The sequence below is a fragment of the Carassius gibelio genome, chromosome A5 (assembly GCF_023724105.1).
Source record: "Carassius gibelio isolate Cgi1373 ecotype wild population from Czech Republic chromosome A5, carGib1.2-hapl.c, whole genome shotgun sequence".
Classification (NCBI taxonomy): domain Eukaryota; kingdom Metazoa; phylum Chordata; class Actinopteri; order Cypriniformes; family Cyprinidae; genus Carassius; species Carassius gibelio.
This window is the reverse complement of record NC_068375.1, coordinates 19035604-19053637: the sequence shown is the minus strand read 5'-3', so window position 1 is coordinate 19053637 and position 18034 is coordinate 19035604. Positions and strand designations below refer to the sequence as shown.

General features: G+C 35.5%; 1 protein-coding gene across 2 annotated transcripts in view; it reads right to left on the bottom strand.

The window, feature by feature from the left end:
* Positions 1–18034, bottom strand: part of LOC127999450 (EGF-like repeat and discoidin I-like domain-containing protein 3) — a 174740-nt gene that overhangs the window by 35779 nt on the left and 120927 nt on the right. For both annotated transcript variants that reach the window (XM_052592186.1, XM_052592187.1), the window contains 3 exons: positions 5627–5782; positions 4960–5104; positions 3829–4013 (listed from right to left, as the gene is read on the bottom strand). In XM_052592186.1, the coding sequence (XP_052448146.1) occupies positions 3829–4013; positions 4960–5104; positions 5627–5782 (486 nt within the window). The remainder of the gene's footprint in view (positions 1–3828; positions 4014–4959; positions 5105–5626; positions 5783–18034) is intronic.

The window sequence follows — 18034 nt, the reverse complement described above, 5'->3', positions numbered from 1 at the left end:
GAGGTACATCAAATTCTCTGATTAAGAGATTTAGGAGGGAGTTAGCCAATTATGCCCGCTGATTACCCTGTTTATTTGCACATACAGACTGTGCTGTTTTAGCACCCAAATCCCTAAAGGAATTATGTAAATCAAGTAACGTTGCTAAGAAAATGTTTGCTGTGTACAATTTGCACAGTGAAATTTCCCTTCTAACATACCGGTTTTGAGTGTGTGGTTGTAAAGGATACAGCATACTATTGTGATTTGTTATACTTTACTGTACAGCATCACTCTCCATCATCCACTTTCTAGACACTTGAAACAGTTGGCATCAGTAAAGCTGACTAAAATTGTCAGAAATCAAGAGTTAACTACAAACTCTTCACACAAAAAGACTTTAATAAACAGCCATGGGATTGACACTGGCAGGCAGGAACACACATAGCACAAATGCATTAGACATTTAATACCAAACAAAGAACTAAGTCCAGAGAAAGAACTGAGAACAGGAAACACTTTAAATGCAAAAGACATGACGAGGGGATGACGAGAAACACCTGGAACCGAAGAAACATAATAGTAACAGGAAACAGCAAGGACCAAATATGGGCATGGAGGGAGAAATTCAGAACAAAACACAAGACTAGACAGGAACACAGGCTCTATGCACAGTGATATTTATACTATTGTCCTAAAATTTTGAGACAGTAAGATTTTTAATTATTATTTAATTTTTTTTTGAGAGAGAGAGATAATTTTCTAATGCTCACCAAGGCTGTATCAAAAAGGAGTAAAAAACAGTAATATTGTGAAATATTATGAAAACTTAAAATACTGTTTTATTTTAAAATACTGTATTTTAGACTGCCACTCATTCCTGTCATGGCAACTCTGAATTTCCATCAGTCATTACTCCAGTCTTCAGAAATCATTCTAATAGGTTTACTTGGTTCTCATGAAACATTTCTTATTATTACTAATAATTTTTTACCTTTTTTTCAGGAATAATAATAATAATAATAATAATAATAATAATAATAATAATAAAACATATGTGACCTAACAAAATTAACATGACATTAACGTATTCCTACTTGACTTAAAACTAAAATTATTTTGCAATATGTCTGTGAAATGACACTTTCAAACTATAATTAACATATAAAGTCATGCTTCGTTTACATCTACGTTAGTATGAAGTCTTTCTACTGAAAAGAAAGACCCCTCTAGAAGATAACGATAGCAGGCCGATTAATGTTATAAATGCTTTTAAATAGAGGACAAAGAAGATGGCTCTAAATCTAATCCTGAGAGACTTATAACTGGCCTACCATGACTCAAAAACAAAAAAAAACATTAATGTTTTAATCAATAGTTTTCTACTGTATCATCATAGAAGATTTTAATATATGAGTACACAATCTTATACTGTTATCTTGTTCAAATTCTGTTTAAATTTGTCTTAAAACCAGATGTTTTTAGAGCCATGGGTTGGTTGAAGACTTACTGAACAATGTTCTGAAATGTCTATATCGGAAACTGGATCTCGCGAGCCAGATTTGAGGAACACTGGTCTATATGGAGAAAATGAATGGGAAAAATTATTCCAGAACCCAGGCTTCTGGAAAAGAGAACCATCTCGGCATTATATAATATGCTTTGCAGAAAAATATATGTTCACAATTAAAAAATTTCCCACAAACCCCCTGGCTATTTGAGATGAACCTCGGATTAGAGAAATGCTGACTGAGACAAAAGTTGCTATAAATTCTAGTCCTCATCTTTACTGAAGAAAACCACTGCTAAGGTTTCTCAAACTGTCCATGCATTAAGTCCATAATGAGTAGACTTAAGATCCATAATGAATGTAAGTGGTCTTTCTCATGCCTGCCTGATGAAGCCTAAAAGTTCTCTCTGTGGGACTGAGGTCACATCTCTGTTCGAGTAATGGTGAACGCACAGGAAACCACAAATGAAGATACTAAATTGATTCATTACACACAGAGAGAAAGGAGAGGAAAGAGCTGAAAAGGCAATTTTTCAAACTCTGAGGGGAGAAAAGCTAGAGATAGACCCAGGAAGGCTCGACAGATGTAAGATAAGGAGGATGGGTGTCTCCTCGCTGTCTCTTGGTCAACTCAACATGTTTGGAAGCAATCAACAAAAACTTCAAAAGGCTTTCTTGCTGTGGAGTATGTCCAAACAGAGCAAAAAGAGCTGACATTCATTGTGTATGTAGGATTGGTGAGTGATTGTTTCATTCAAACAGCTCCAAAACCTGTCAATGGGATTTATATGCATTTTAATGTGAGTGGTTTGTTTGACTTTAGAAGTCCCTGGAGAAGCAGCATGATTTGTTTTTTGATTGGTTAATGGAGGGAAACTTTATGACAGATGTAAAATATAATGTTGTTTTTGACTCAGTTTGACTCCTGCCTGTATTTTAATTCGCTAAAACAAATTGCCCGGAAATATAAGAATTTGTTTGCATCAGTTTGATGCAGTTCCTTAGCCAGCCTAATGAATATAGGCAAATTAACTTTTCACTTGGAGTCTCAGTCAGCATTGACGTGTGCATGCAGCATGTTAAATATCTGCTTGACTGAACATGTCAGCATAAACAAGCCAAAACATTTAAAAGACTGAAAGTACCAAGATCACTAAAAAGTTCCAAATAAACACTGGGAGTAACAGCAGCTTTGTTTTCACCAAAATCAATGGACATGCAAATAAACGACTCCCAATCGAAATGTGCACTTAAAAGCAACTGAACTACTGAGACACTGACAACCTGATGATTCTGATGCCGTTTGATTGAGCACATCACTGTGCTCCGTTCGGTCAAAATGTCTCTGATGTTACTGCAGTTTGGGAGGTAATTCTTGCCTCTGCAGCACTGCAATTGTCTTGATTAATTAGACTACTTAATTTGTCATTAAGCTTGATTAATTCCATTAATCTATTAAGCCTAAAATCATTCTTGGATGCCACTGGTATTGATTATTCCATTGGGGCAGCCACTGCAGAAGCTCACACAGTTCACCATGACAACTGATGTTTGAACTGTGCCAAACAGTGCCTCACATTCACTCAATTTCTGCGGTTGCACTGGAGCATTTATTCGGTAATCTAAGTATATTAATCATTTTTAACACCTCATGAGCTAAAAAATTATTCAGATGTGATGACATTGCCTGCATCTCATGAACAACAGTCCATTTGCCCTGAAAGATGGCACAGTCCTGTCTATTACTAAGCTATCAAAGATAAGAAGAACATTTATATTTATGCTGGACCAAAACAATCAACAACAAAAACAATCCATGCGTATCCATATATTTTACTATAATAATACTATAACAGTTTTATAATGAGCCAGATTAATTCATGATGATGAATTTAAATGAAAAGAAAAGTTTGAGCCAGTTATTTCTACAGCCTGGCTTAAAGTGAAATATGGTTAAATATGATGCTTGGCTTGAATGATGGCAAATTGCTCTCGCCTGAAGCCAGAGGAAAGGTGGTCGGTTTCTTTAATGAATGCACTGACAAGAGAGACAAGGGATAACTGATTTTTGTTGCAACTTTGATTCTAGGAGCTAAATGGCAGGATTCACAATAAAGCTTTGATCTTTGTTGAGGTTCTGTGTTTGGGATCATCTGAACGATGCATGCCGTTTTATGTAAAACTTGGTGCAGCTGTGATGATTTTATGACAACACATTTCAGCATTACATTTAATCATTCAAAGGCATTCTGCGGAATTCTGTAGGATCAGAGCCAATAACAGACACAATAAAAGTAGTTTGTCCCTAAGCAGATGAGGACATTTATAATAAACCCTACCTGCAGCCACTGGGACTGGTCACTGTGTCCAGATGTCCAGGCATTGACCTTGCCTTGTTTATCCAGTCTTGCTTTCCCAGGTTCCCAGGTGAACATGTCCATGTTAAGAGTTCTGAATATGCTTGAGGCTGTGATTTGAAAGTCCTGAATATGCCCAGACTTCATGCCCATTGGCTCCGAACACCCTGAAGAATTCAAAGGCATGTCCTTAACCTAAAACCATATTACCCTAAAACCATTTTACATGCTGTAACACAATAATGTACGCTGGTTAGTATCTGAAGACCAGTCATGTTGAACTTCTTACTTCAACTAACAGACTGAAGCTAGACTAATTATCAAATATATAAATACCTCATATAAATGTATCATATAAATTAATTATAATATAAGCTTCTTCAGGGTTTAACAATAAGGATATCCAAGGCCAATGTGAAGGAGATTAAAGCCAGTTAATAACACTTTAACTTGCCCTAATAGGCCAGGACTAAGTTCTTATATCTATTGTTCATATTAAACACAAATATGAGTTTTTATGCATATTAAGATAAAAATGTGTGGCCATGTTCTGAACATTTAAATATGTCTTAATGGTAGTTGAAGCCGATGTTTTGTTGGAATTGGGTAACTTGTGGTAGTCTTGGTAGAAACAACATGCCATCATGGTCAATGAAAAGAGCATGTATGAATTTATAGTAGTCATGAAGTTATATCACAGCTGTAGGATTCCCACCTATAATTTTTATTAAAAATCCAATAACAACCTAATAAACAATTTGTCAATTTTTGGTTATAAATTTTTCTGTCAAATATCAAAATGCATAAATAATTGATAATTTTGCTATGGAAAAACGTGAAAAGATTGGCAGGGCAAGAACAAATTCAAACTACTTGCACAATCTGACCAACAGAAGAAGAAGAAGAAGAAGAAGAAGAAGAAGAAGAAGAAAGGGGGGGGGGGATCCTTATTATTGAGCTGTATGAAAAAAATACTGAACTGGCAGGCTTCAACCATGTTGTGTTGTGCTTTATTGATAGTCTGGACAATGTTTCAGAGGTTATATCACACTTCTGAACACCCCTTTGGACTTCCGTTCAGAATGATATATGCTGTCTATTGAGGTGACTCACCAGTGAGCTCACAACCCAGGAGCTCCATGCGAAGAGTGCAGTGTCTTCTGCACACCTGTGGGTAGATCCTCACATACTGAGCCTCAATAGGAGGGGTGAAGGAGTTGGCAAATGGAGTGTTGTTATCAATATTCCCACGGAAGATCTGGAGGGAGAACGTGGGGAGATTTCACAAGATGAGAGCACAAAGAAAGGTCAACGCTACTCCATCACACTCACCCCAATTTATTATGCTGGTTTTAAATCAAAAGAGTATTTACTAACAACAAATCGAAGTCATTTGAGAAAAACGTTTGAAGACAAAAAGGTCAAAACTAGATTAAAACTGGACTAGGTCTACATTTCTCATAGGAAATATCAGAGCTTACAAGATAGCAAAAGTAGAAATGTTTTAAGTTTAAGTTACCTTAGGTTCTGGATAAATGAAATGAAATACAAAAAATTGAACCAATCACAAATATGTATGCACAATAGATTTAAAAGAGAATACTGATCACAATTTGATATGTAAATATTTAGATCTTAAGTGATGAACACCGTATGTCATCTGAATCACCTCAAAATCCAGCATGAAAATGCATACATCAGAGAAGGAAGTAAAAGCTCATGCTGAGTGACTGATGTGAATTTTTATTTTTTTTTGCTAATAAAAAAAAAAAAGTCTCACTATATCTTCATCCGTGCCCTTGACTTTGTATGTCCCCCAGGTCTTTCCATCATCGCTGTAGGCCACTTTGTACGATTTAACATATTCTGGGCTCCCGATGCGCTTGGCTCCTTGGGTTATCACTCCTGTGACGCGCATCCTCCTCTGTAGGTTAATCTAAGAGAGAACAAAATATAGAGAGTGACAGATGCAGAGAGAAAAAGAGAGATTCATCTCTAGAATCTCCTTTACTGTTATCTAAGTATTATTTATTTAGGTTAGTAATTTTGTTATGTGCTGTTGTAACATAATTCCTACAAAATATAAATAAATCCATGATACTTTATTTTTTTCTCAAAATGGAATAAATCCATTGAATCAATATGAAAGTTATTTTTCATATTGAAACTGATAAAAAAAACACAACATAGTAAGCTGATTCACATAACAGCCTCTGAACTTGGTCAATACTAATCTTAGATAAACCCACTGTACTAAAAATACATTCATCATTCATCGCTTCCAAAATGAATTCAATGGGTCATCTTGTTATGAGTGTATAAACAAGAACATGAACAACAATATCACATTAGACCACAGAAATTCCAAAATTACATTTCCCTTACATTCAACTTCCAAAACTGCATTCATCTTTGCTATGTTACATTCATTCAGTTGATAAGTGCTATGTGCCGTATGAACCAAAACATAAATGGCATTAATAAAAACACTAACACTGACAAGCTACACCATATTGCGTTCATAAACGAATGTGATTCATCTAATTAACGCAATATAGTGTAGCTTGACAATGATCTTCAGCTGTGTATTAAATGCATCGGAATAATTTAGATCTGAAAGCACGTGAAGATTTACCGGTACTATTAATCATAGAACCGGCTTTACTGACAATATGTGCATGACAATCACATGCGATTTATCGTGTAGCCCTTGTTTGTTGAACACAAAGTACAAAGTAGATGAGGAAAACTAGGATGCCGTCTATAGTGCGTGGAACGGTGCGCTGTGATTGGCTGCGCAGATATATTGCATTCTGCAAAAAAGGGAGACTGCGAATATCACATTTTGCGTAAATTTAAAAATTTACTTTTCAATACAATAAAGCAGATACAGATACAATACTGATTTTGGCGGAAACTCATTATTATTTTTTTCATGCCGTTTATCATGTTTTGGAACCAATATACAGTATATAATTTCAGGTTAAGTGAATTTAGTACTTTAGTACAAAATAGTACAGGCCAAGACATATAATGTAAAAATACACAACAATACCACAACATATTTTGTGTGTCATTGTTTTTATGTTTAAGTTTAATAGACAAGGATGTAAATAAGGAAAAATCAAGGAGTGGCCCAAAAGAACTCATACCCATTCGAAACCACAGCTTGGTCAGTTTCTGAGAGGTTATTGGTGTAAAAATGAGGCAACGTGATATTAGTTTTAAATAACAGTACAATATACAAGAAGTAAAAGAAGAAAAGCTTATATTTTAGACACATGCTCAGTGACTTTGTCTGTTTTTGGTCTACCAAGCAAGCAGAACTGCCAATCACAAAGCATAACAGAATGAGTCAGCATTTTTAAAGGAACTCTGAATAAAATGATTTGCAGACTCCTCCGTAAAGAAAGTCATGTGTCGCCACCTATTGACATAATAAAGAAACTGCCACTGAAAACCCCTTATCAATTCACCTTTTAGGGGGTTCTTCTCAATTCTTATTTGTGCGTCCTTCATGGATGAATTGAATCAAGTGAAATTATATGTCATCGCTCCCTTTAGCGTCACTTCAAAGCCCCATTGGCTATGCTAAAGGGATCTGTCCTTATGTTGTTAAAGTTTCTTATTTACAACATTCATAATAAATATTAATAAAGCAAGATGCCCTGTTTGAAATATATGACATGTATGGCTTATTTAAACTGCAAAGGTAAAATATAAATAACAATAATTACAACAGTTGTAAAGGGGGAGGATAATTTATACGTGCGTCAGGTTTTTCAATGAAAAGCACTTCTGCAAAGGATACACCTATGTATCCTTGCTCATAGCTCCTCTGGAAGTCTCCTCACTCCTCGATCCTTGCAGTGCAATTAAAGAATTGAGATGTCCTTCAAACTGGTTGAGCATGATTAGTTTCCAGGACATAGGATGAAGGAGGAATGAGAAAACGAAGAGGGATATTTAGCAGCACACAATGTGTCACATATAATCAGACATGGGCATACTTTATCTTTGTAAAATGTAAATATACAACACTTTTGCATTCACTTATATAATAACCACTTTGTGAATGTCTTCTGCACAGTTTGACATCTTTAAAATGTCAAATGCTGCATCCATACAAGCACAGTAAATGTGGAGTGTTTAAAAATGCATTTTAAATCGCAACTGCAATTTTTTATATCAGAAAATCAATTTTTCCCCAAAATTGTGCAGCTCTACTTCAGTAGTCAACAGAAAGCATTTTAAAAAATCCTCTAACCATAAACTGTATTCCCATGTAGCTTGACATTAATATAGTGAAAATAAAGTGGACCCAAAACACTTTACACACACAAAGCACGTACACCAGGCAATGAGTCATTTACAGCATTCAGACATAAGCCTAAATTCTTGCAAACAACCCTAAAACTAATCAAGTGTCGACTAGATGCAGACAGAAAAGCAAGTAGGACATGACTGTTTTTGCACTGTTTAGGAGAACACAAATAGCATGAATCTGGTAATGGAGATATAATCCCTTTCAGTTCTTGGACATTCAGACATGTCTGATTTCACACAGCCTCTTCATCATCAGTGCAGAAACGATAGCAGAGATTGCTTAGATTGATTAGAGTCATTTATATAAGGAAAACAATGAGCAGCCGACTAGTCAACTGCTCTTCCAGACCAGTAGTTGTGGAAGCCCCAAAGACAGAATTTCCATTTAGACAACCTGCCAAAACTGTTTCCACTGGACTCTCCCAGTCTTTCTGAAGTACACCACTGGCTGTTAAAACCAAGCCCTTGGCTTTTTACTTGAGATTACTTACTTTTCTGTATTTTAGCAAGCACTTTCAGCTCTTCACAGTGAATAGCTACAAGCCTCTGGTTTTAAAGTAGGCCACACAACCTGACAGCTTTCTGGGAGTTTCTTAGCTTTGTAGTTAGCCTGTAGCATATATATATATCCACCACAGCAGTGTTAATTTCGTTGACTAAATATTTTCGTCATTATTTTCGTCACAAATATATTTTTGCCTACGAAAACGAAACGAAAACTAAAATAGAAGGCACTGATGGAGACTAAAACTATGACTAAATTGATTGACATTATCGTCAACGAATAAAGGACGAGACGAAAATAGACTGTGACGAAAATCAAATCAGCAGACGGGAGAGATGCGAGGAATGAGCAAAATAACCGGCAAAACAGAACAGACTGCATTAGAGAAGAGAACCAATCAGAGCCTGACTTATTGAGACGTGAAGCGAAGGTTTTCAGTTTTTATGAGCTCCCGGGAAGTCGGCATTCGAAGAGGTGAAGGGACTTTAAGCAACATCCTCTGGTGGAACGGCAACGCCATTCTGGCGTTGTATTGCGCCTGCGCGAATTTAACTGCTACTTTGTGACGTTCTAATTTAACGGTCTACTACGGGAGAACAGCTGATTTGCCGGAGTCGCTACAACGTGAGAGGTTAGGTAAATAAATGTTATGTTTTTAGACTTATTTACATCATACAATATTAAAAACTCCTCTTCTGACAAAAGATTGTCATTTAACGCCAAAAGCAATCCTTCTCTTGCTTTTTTAAATTATATATTTTTTTGGATGTCAATAAATGAATTAATGCTGCGTTGCGCTGTTCTGTTTTACCGTACCTTAGTGACTTTTACGTTCTTGGCTACAGCGGTGTGACGGCAAACTTCCGGTCGCTGTAGCCGTTCCATTCGCAGCTGTTGCTTAAAGTCCCTACTGTCTAAAAGAGCGACAAAATGTCCACAGCTCACTTCACGTTTGACGACGAACAAAACAAAACAAAGTGTAAAGCACGCGGAGCGCTCATTCGTGGCAAGAACACAACCAATTTGAAAAGACATTTACAGACGAGCCACCCGGACATTTTCTCAAATGTAATTTTACAACGATGTTCCTTTGTTTATTGAGCTAAGCAAAATTGGAATAGTGCAGTGCGTAGATGTTGTAGCATTAAATATTACGAACTGAAAAGTACTGTAAAATAGCCCCTTCTTCAAATTAGATGCGAGCACAATACTAATACGTAATATCATGATAAATACATTTGATTAATACTAATGTTTAGTATATTTTATAATGTTCTACTTGTTGACAATATCACAAATATTTCTATATTAGTCATGTGAAACATGAATGTTCACATCCTATCATTATACATACAAATCTAGCAATATTGTAGTATTTAAAACATACAATATTGCTAGACAAATGAATACCTTATAAAATCTTGTTACTTTTTTTATCCACCTAGCTGCCAACTTATTAAATATTTACTTTAAATGTATGCACTTATTGTTTAGCTCAGCTGTAAGCTTTAAGGTCCTGGACCTAACTTTATTTTTCTTTTATTGATGGTCAATTGGCAGCTAGTTATTGTTTACATTATCATGACAGTGTTTGTTGCTGCATAAAAGCTTTTGAATCGAAATAAAGACACAGTTGTGTTGAAATAAAGTTGAATTTGTGTTTTATATATTTTGGTTAAGTTTGTTTCCTATACCAGCTGTAAAAAATTGTCTAGTAAATCTGTTATTGATTTTAGTCTTATTTTAGTCGACTAAAATACCAAGCAATTTTAGTCGACTAAAATACCAAGCAATTTTAGTTGACTAAAATAAGACTAAAATTAAAACAAATCAGATGACTAAAACTTGACTAAAACTAAAAAGAATTATAGTCAAAAGACTAAGACTAAAACTAAATTAAAATTTCGTGTCAAAATTAACACTGCACCACAGGTACAGTACAAACACAACATGAATGTACTGCTTTCAAAAACAGTTTTCAGAGTAAATAGATAAATAAATAAATAAATAAACAAACCTTTTTACTGTAAGATTTCTTGCAACTTTTACAAACAATAACAAAGAAACAACAAGCAACACCTTGAATAAAACATGAACCGGAAACAAAAAAAAAAAAAAAAAAAAAAAAATCCTTTTAAAATGACTTCAATTAACTTTTTAAAAACTTAACTAGCAATAAGTAGCAATGCTTCTAATGTGAGTATTAATCTGCAATGCTACTAAAATAAATAAATAAATAAATAAATAAGACATTTTAAAATATAGATATTTACGGGTTTCAAGGGACTAGTGTTTTTTTTTTTTTTTTAATCTTAGTCTAAGTGTTTTATATTAGTCTTAGTCTTTGTCCTGTGTCAAATGTAACTTTTAACTGTTATCATATTTATTCAACCTTGTCCTGTGTTTGACTAGTCAGGTTTTAGTTGACTAGCATTTTAGCATAGCTTTTGACATGCTGCATAGTGGTTCAACTGATAAAAATAGCAATATATATATATATATATTGTTCAAAATTATAATCTCGATGATTGTTTTCATTTGAGAAATTTTATTTGCACTTTATTGCACTTTCACCAGCACTAATTATGTGAACTCATTGACATGCCTTATATTATCTCTTCAAGTGTACTGACTATTTGTCAATCGTTTGCCGCATTGATGCAGCTACTTTGCAGAATAAAATATCTCTAGAAAGACAAGTTTAACCATAAAATAACTGGCTCATAACTTCACCCTGTCTTCACTTCATGCTACAATTGTCTGTTTGCTTTTCCACAGCTGGGCACATCCTCAATGTTATCATTAATCTGAATTACAACTGAACCTGCTGTGGGAGGGAGGACATGCCCACAGGGTCTGACACCATGCCAAGCCAAACTGTTGTGCAGGACACAAATCTCTGGTCCAACAAACAATATCAATCAAATTTAAGTGCTTAGTGGGAGAACATGAGAGAAAAGAAACAAAAATCTAAGATAATATGATGTAAAAATCATCTGCTTTTGCTTCAGGGCCTAGAATTTTCTTTGGACATCAGGTGATTTTCTTCCCCATTTTTTTTCGCTGTCTTAACCATGCATGATTATATGGTTTGTTACATTTTATGTTTGGCAAACAGCATTGTTTCCTTTCCCTGTTGTCTGTGACCCTATATCAGAGCAAACCTGCCAGCATTTTTGGGGTCATGACCCACCATTTGAGAAGCACTGATGTAGCAAATACATGCAGTAGACTGCAAAAGGCTAAATTTAAATGAATAAGTTTCAAATCTTCTTCCTCCTACACACTACATACGTCCAGCATGCACCAGAGAGAGAAGCACTAATGTCCTTCTTTGCATGGCTTCATGACAGGGGGGAGGCCGAGGGCAATATGGAAATGAGCGCATACTGATGCTCAACTCACAGCCTGTGTTACTGCCATCTGAATGAATACACGTGTATTAATGCATACACTTGTGCACATATGGCACAACTCCATTCATCACACTCTACATATGTACACATAAACCGCCATCCTTGAGCAAAGAGGTGATCTGCATGTAATGAGCCTTTCAAAATAACTCCCACACTATTTCTAAGCCTAACTCCTCTGTGGAACTAATGGAGAAACGCCTGGAGACCCAAGACTAAGTTAAGGCGTTTAGTCAGCCTTCAAACAGCGAGTGAGAGCAGTCAGTCAAGTCTTTGTTTTCCCCAGAGGTACATGTAAAAAGCTGTCTGAGAGGCTCCTAAGGGATGGGGCGCGGAGCAAAGCTGAGGGCTCAGAGTGTGAAAGGAAAGAGGAAGACAGCTCAAGCTCGTAGACAGACAGCCATGAAATGGGGGGAAAGTAATAGTCATAATACAGGGTTTAAAATGATTTGTTATTGCTGAGTGGGGAGTGTGTGTGTGCGTGTGTGTTGCTTCACAGTCAGCTACACTTGATGACAGCTAATTCACTATCCTACTGTGTGTGAGCAATGGGTTGGGATCTTGAGGGGCCACACAAATCACTAGCTGAATTCGTTCTCCTAGCCTTCTCTCTGAAGATATATCAAAAACTCACTAGACCACTGACAGTGGCTACAGCACAAGCTGAGAGAACACGCCAGGTTTTGGCAAGAACAATCACTTTCTGAATTTCTGATTTAACAAAGTTAACACTTTACATCATAGTTTCCTTTGTAGAAGGCTTATAAAGGTGTTCATAAATGACAAATTTACAAATGCATTATAAACTATTTATAAGCAGTTATAAATGCTCAGATAGAAGGGGGATTTTAATGCAATCCCTGCCTAACAGTGAGCTATTTAAATGTTATAAATGCTTAATAAATACTGTAATAATTATTTCATAATAAAAAAAGACTATTGTAGTGAGACTGAAGGGTGTTGTGTTACTTTTCTTACTATGCTTAGCAGAATCTACTCTATATCTTACCCTTTATACTCTGCAAAAGTTCATTATGCTTATCCACAGCAATGATTAAACATCTTTTATTTATCAAGATGAAATTATCAAACTTTATTTCCCGGGTCTATATTAGTTACATGTTAACCTTAATGTAGGATGAACAGCTGTGAACCATTCATTAATGAGTAAATAAATAAATAAATAAATAAAATGTTATCACCACATGGTCATTTAATATGTGTTATTTTAGAAGAAGAATAAAAAAAAAAAAAAAAAAAACATAAAATAAACTCCACACACTTGTTATGCTGATATAACTGTGAGCCTACTGTAATATAAAATTTTGGTCACATAGCCCCCTTCTAATGTTAACTATAGACCAATTAATCTCAATGTATCGTGTCATAGACTCGCACAAGACAAAAACAGGGGAAACCAATTAAAGCTGGGTGACTCAAAGGCCACGACTAAGTGATACTTCATGTTCATAATGGCCACAGATGCTGGAGTCACTTCATCTAATGGAGCAAACACTGGCGCCATGTGTGAAGGGGCCACTGGAAACATCTGGCATGGCAATATTTGTCAGTTTTGAGGAAATTGATTTGGTTGTGGATGGTGGACATAAAATGTCCATAATTCCCAAAAGCCATTTATCAGCCTGACACCCAGTCACCCAAGGTTTTTTTTTTTTTTTTACAATCATGATCTCAATTCTCCAACCACTGACAGGGTTTTAAAGTTGTTGTGGTGTGTGGTAGGAGCACAAATAGACACACAGTCATACACATACACCACTTCAGACTGCACTGATTTCAGTAATAAAACATCTCTCTTTTTTTTCTGTGTAAATAGTCTGTAAATGACAGGTCTTGAGTCTTCCATTAGGTTTTTTTTTTATTTTAATTTTTGGGTTCATTTTGTTTTAACCCAATGATTCATTTATTATGATTCATCTTATGCAGGAACATGCTTGTAGGAGTGAACTCCACCACTTCAAAAGTGGTTAACCAGCCTGTTAAGCATATACTATGACACAATCTGCTGAGTCACGCAAAGCCATAATTATCCCACCTCAAACATTCAAGCTCTCTGCTGCTGTGAACACATTTTTAAAGATATCACAATGTGCTACCTTTTTTATTTTATTTTTTACCAACAGTATCATCCCTGCAGGATGCCGAGTCTGATTGAAACACCAATAGAGGAAGAAGAACTGAGACTAACAAGTAGTTAAGGCTGCGGTTATTCATGTCTGAATCCATATGACTCTTCACCAATTCATTATTAGTTAAATGTCAGGTAGTTGTGGTTTTAGGAAAGTGCACAAAGAAGGAGTGGAGATGAAGGAATCTTTTAGTGAACTTAAACACACGTCGACCATATAACATCAATCCAGGTCAAAGAACAGAATAAGACTGAAAACTTTAAAAGAAAGGAAAACAAAAGAGCAAACAAGATGACTAATATAACACAGGTGAAAACTAATGAATGAAGATTAACTGATGAGAACAGGAAATTAACCAAGTGAGGACAGAGCAGAACTAAACAGAATCTAACACATGACATCAACACCTTTAATAATAATTAGTATATGATGAATTAAGTATTAATTTGGGCATTAGCACACAATTAGTTGTGTACCCTTATTGTAAAGTATACATCTCTGACTGTGACAGGCAAGTGGGTTAACTGACTGGAGTTAGTGAATTTCTATTTTGGGCTGTTCAGCTAGGTTGAGTTTGGGTCAAACTCATAGACCAAAGCATGACAGAGGCCACATAAGGACCAAAGCAGCTCTGGTCCACCCAGATTGATAGCTACAGAACATACTAGTAGTTTAGACAAAAAAAAAATAAAAAAAATAAAAATGTGAATTTTGTTCAAATAATCCTAACATCACTGCATGATATCATATTTCAGTTGTGTATGTGCACTACTGTTTAAAAGTTCACGATTGGTATTATTTTTTAAAGATGTTTTATGAGATGAAATCTTTTAAAAATGTAAAATACAGTAAAAACAGTAATGTTGTGAAATATTACTACAATTATTATTATTATTTTTTTTTATTCCAGTCTTCAGTGTCACGAGAACCTTTATAAATCATTCTAATATGCTAATTTAGTGTAATAAACATTTATTATTATTGAAATCAATGTTGAAATCAGTTGTGGAATTTAATATTTGTATAGAAACCGTGACCATTTTTTTTTACTATATGATGAATAGAATGTTCAAAATAACAACATTTATTTGGAATAGAAATCTTATGGAAATAGAAGTATTCTGTGTATAAAATTATAAAAGTATGTATTGCTACCATTGATCATAGTAAAGCAAGAGAGCAAATATAAGCTTCTTAAAATAAATAAATATATAAATAAACAAATAAAAATCTAAAACAATTTAAAACATCATTATGGTGACATTAAAAACAAACATCGGGTCATGATAACTGTTCCATGCTTTATGGTTTTGTATTACCTTTGGAATTTTCCTCTTATATTCACCATAAGACTTCCTGAAACTGTTGTATAATGTTATACTGTATGTGCTTGGCTAACAATAATCTAGAGAGCATTTATATTTAGTATACTCAATGAATTTTGAGAATAGGCACAGGGGTCTATTCAATTTCACCAAGGTGGCAACTTGCAGGTTTCTGGCATTGACACAGTTAAAGAAATGTGAGTGTTATTGGTAAAGTGATTAATAGACTCAGAATTGACAGCAGTCACAAATTTATACCTTGATATACTTGACGTAATCTGTGGCTGCAATATCTGTAAAGATAAACTGAGGATAAAGGACATAAATTGACTCTGACAGGTTACTCTAACATGTGTCTGGCAAGGATAAGTGCTGATATTTTCCAATGAAAGCCTTGGATGTTACAGTAAAGAACTTAAAATGAATGGTGAGATTCAAGATATTGAGGAGACGGGCCAAATTCTAATCCCCCTCAAGAAATGAAATAAATAAAAGAAAAAAGCATGCTGCTGAGTATTCCACGTCCTTCATGTCCAAAAGTGCCACTTCTTCAGTTATGAAATCTCACACTTTTGTCCACTATGGGCTTAAAGAAATTTCCCCAGTGTGTCACAAAGCAATTTCACACAACTGAGAAAGTTAAAGTGCTACTGACAAATCTGCTGCTCCTCAAAGAAATCCATGTTTAGCTCTAGCTCTTTTTCCTTATATTTTATAAACAAATTCACCTGTAAGAATTTTAATAAAGAAATTAATGCTTTCATTAAGCAAGGATGCACTACATTGATCAAAAGTGATAGTAAATAACATTACTGCATTACTTCATCCCTACATCTGCTTACTGTCAGTCTTGGGAATTTATAGCTCAGTAGATATGCATGGATCAACAGCTTAATCCTAATGATAAAACACTGGTTCACAGAGACCATTTTACTTTGATTATGAGGCCTTTGGTTTCTATTCCACTCTAACGTAATTGTATATAAAACAATTGGTGCGGACCTGTTCCCAACACCCCCACCCTAGATGACACTAGCATTTGCATTCTATTCACCATCACTGCAACTTATGTCTTATAGACAGTAAAAATCTGAGGTAGAAATGACTGGAAAGGATGACAGTAAAGAAGAATGATGTTAATGAGAGACAGACAAAACTGGGTGTATGTCGCCTCTAATTTAAATGACTAGAGCTGAAGAAAGGTCATGTGGCAACTACCACAGAATTTCGCCTTAAACCAATCTGATGTTTATAACACAACTCTCTGTGTTCTAACCCAGCAGCTCCACAGCACCAAAAGCTTCATCCCAAGAGGCATCATTAAAGTCAAGCTAACTCCCTAAATACTTGGAGATTTCTCCCTTTTTTCTACTTTCCCCTCCCCGTCTCTCTTTCTAGCTCTCCGACCATCCATAATCCTCACTTTTTACCTGCGAGAAGCTACTGGTGCAAACAGTGGTTAACTTGTTACACTCAAAAGTCTGCAGTCAGACTCTGCCTATCATTTATTTTTTTCGGGCGAATTTCATCTCAGCTCCTCACAGAGGTCAGAGTTTTAGACTACGCTTCTGCACAGACTACCCCGCTGAATATCAATTCAGTGAAGGATCCAATTCAGTCGCTCTTTCTTTTACAAGCAGGAATTTAAAGAATAAATCTGAGGTTGACATGAAGCTACTCATCGTAAAACTAGAGGTAAATGGACTGAAACTTCCATCCACTGTGATTGTCTGCATTATCAATCAAATGTACTCTGCTGAAGAAACTGCATATGAATACTAATCCATCCACCAAAGAAGCTCAAATAAATGGATTGATACACAAAGATGTAAGCCTGCCATCCCCATCAATCATTGGTAATGGACTGACATGAAATGGTTCTGTGAATGGACAACGCTTTTGAAACGTTTCTAATTATTGACAGAGTTGCAGCCAAGGTGGGAATTTGTTAGAAAGACAACAGTTTTGATTTCTAGAGTGGATAAAGGAGGGATCTTAGTAAATTCAGAGCTTCCCTGCTGAATAAAACAAAAAACAACAACAACAGCAACCAAAACAGCATAAATTGTCACTAGCATGCGTTATGTTTTGGGGGCCCTAAGCAAGTGGTAAATGGTGGCCCACCTCAGTAGAAATCATGTTCCTCCGGGCCAGGGGAGTCATGCACATGTGCTGGTTGTGGTGGTGGGAGGGGGTTATGTGACACACAGCAGCCAAGTTAAAGCTGTATAACTGATGTAGGCCTCTTGGGTTTACTATTTTTTTTTTTTTTTTATTCCCAAATGTGTTAACTATATCATGAAATATCAATTTGAATTGGGCAACTGATGATATTCACACTGGTCTGATCATATTAAACTTAAAGATATTATTAGGCTATTTTTTTGTCTTTTGGAAACTGCATTCAAAATCCACTTGGGTCAAAAATCTGAAGGGCATGTGTGGGTTTGAATGGGCATGATGCCTCTG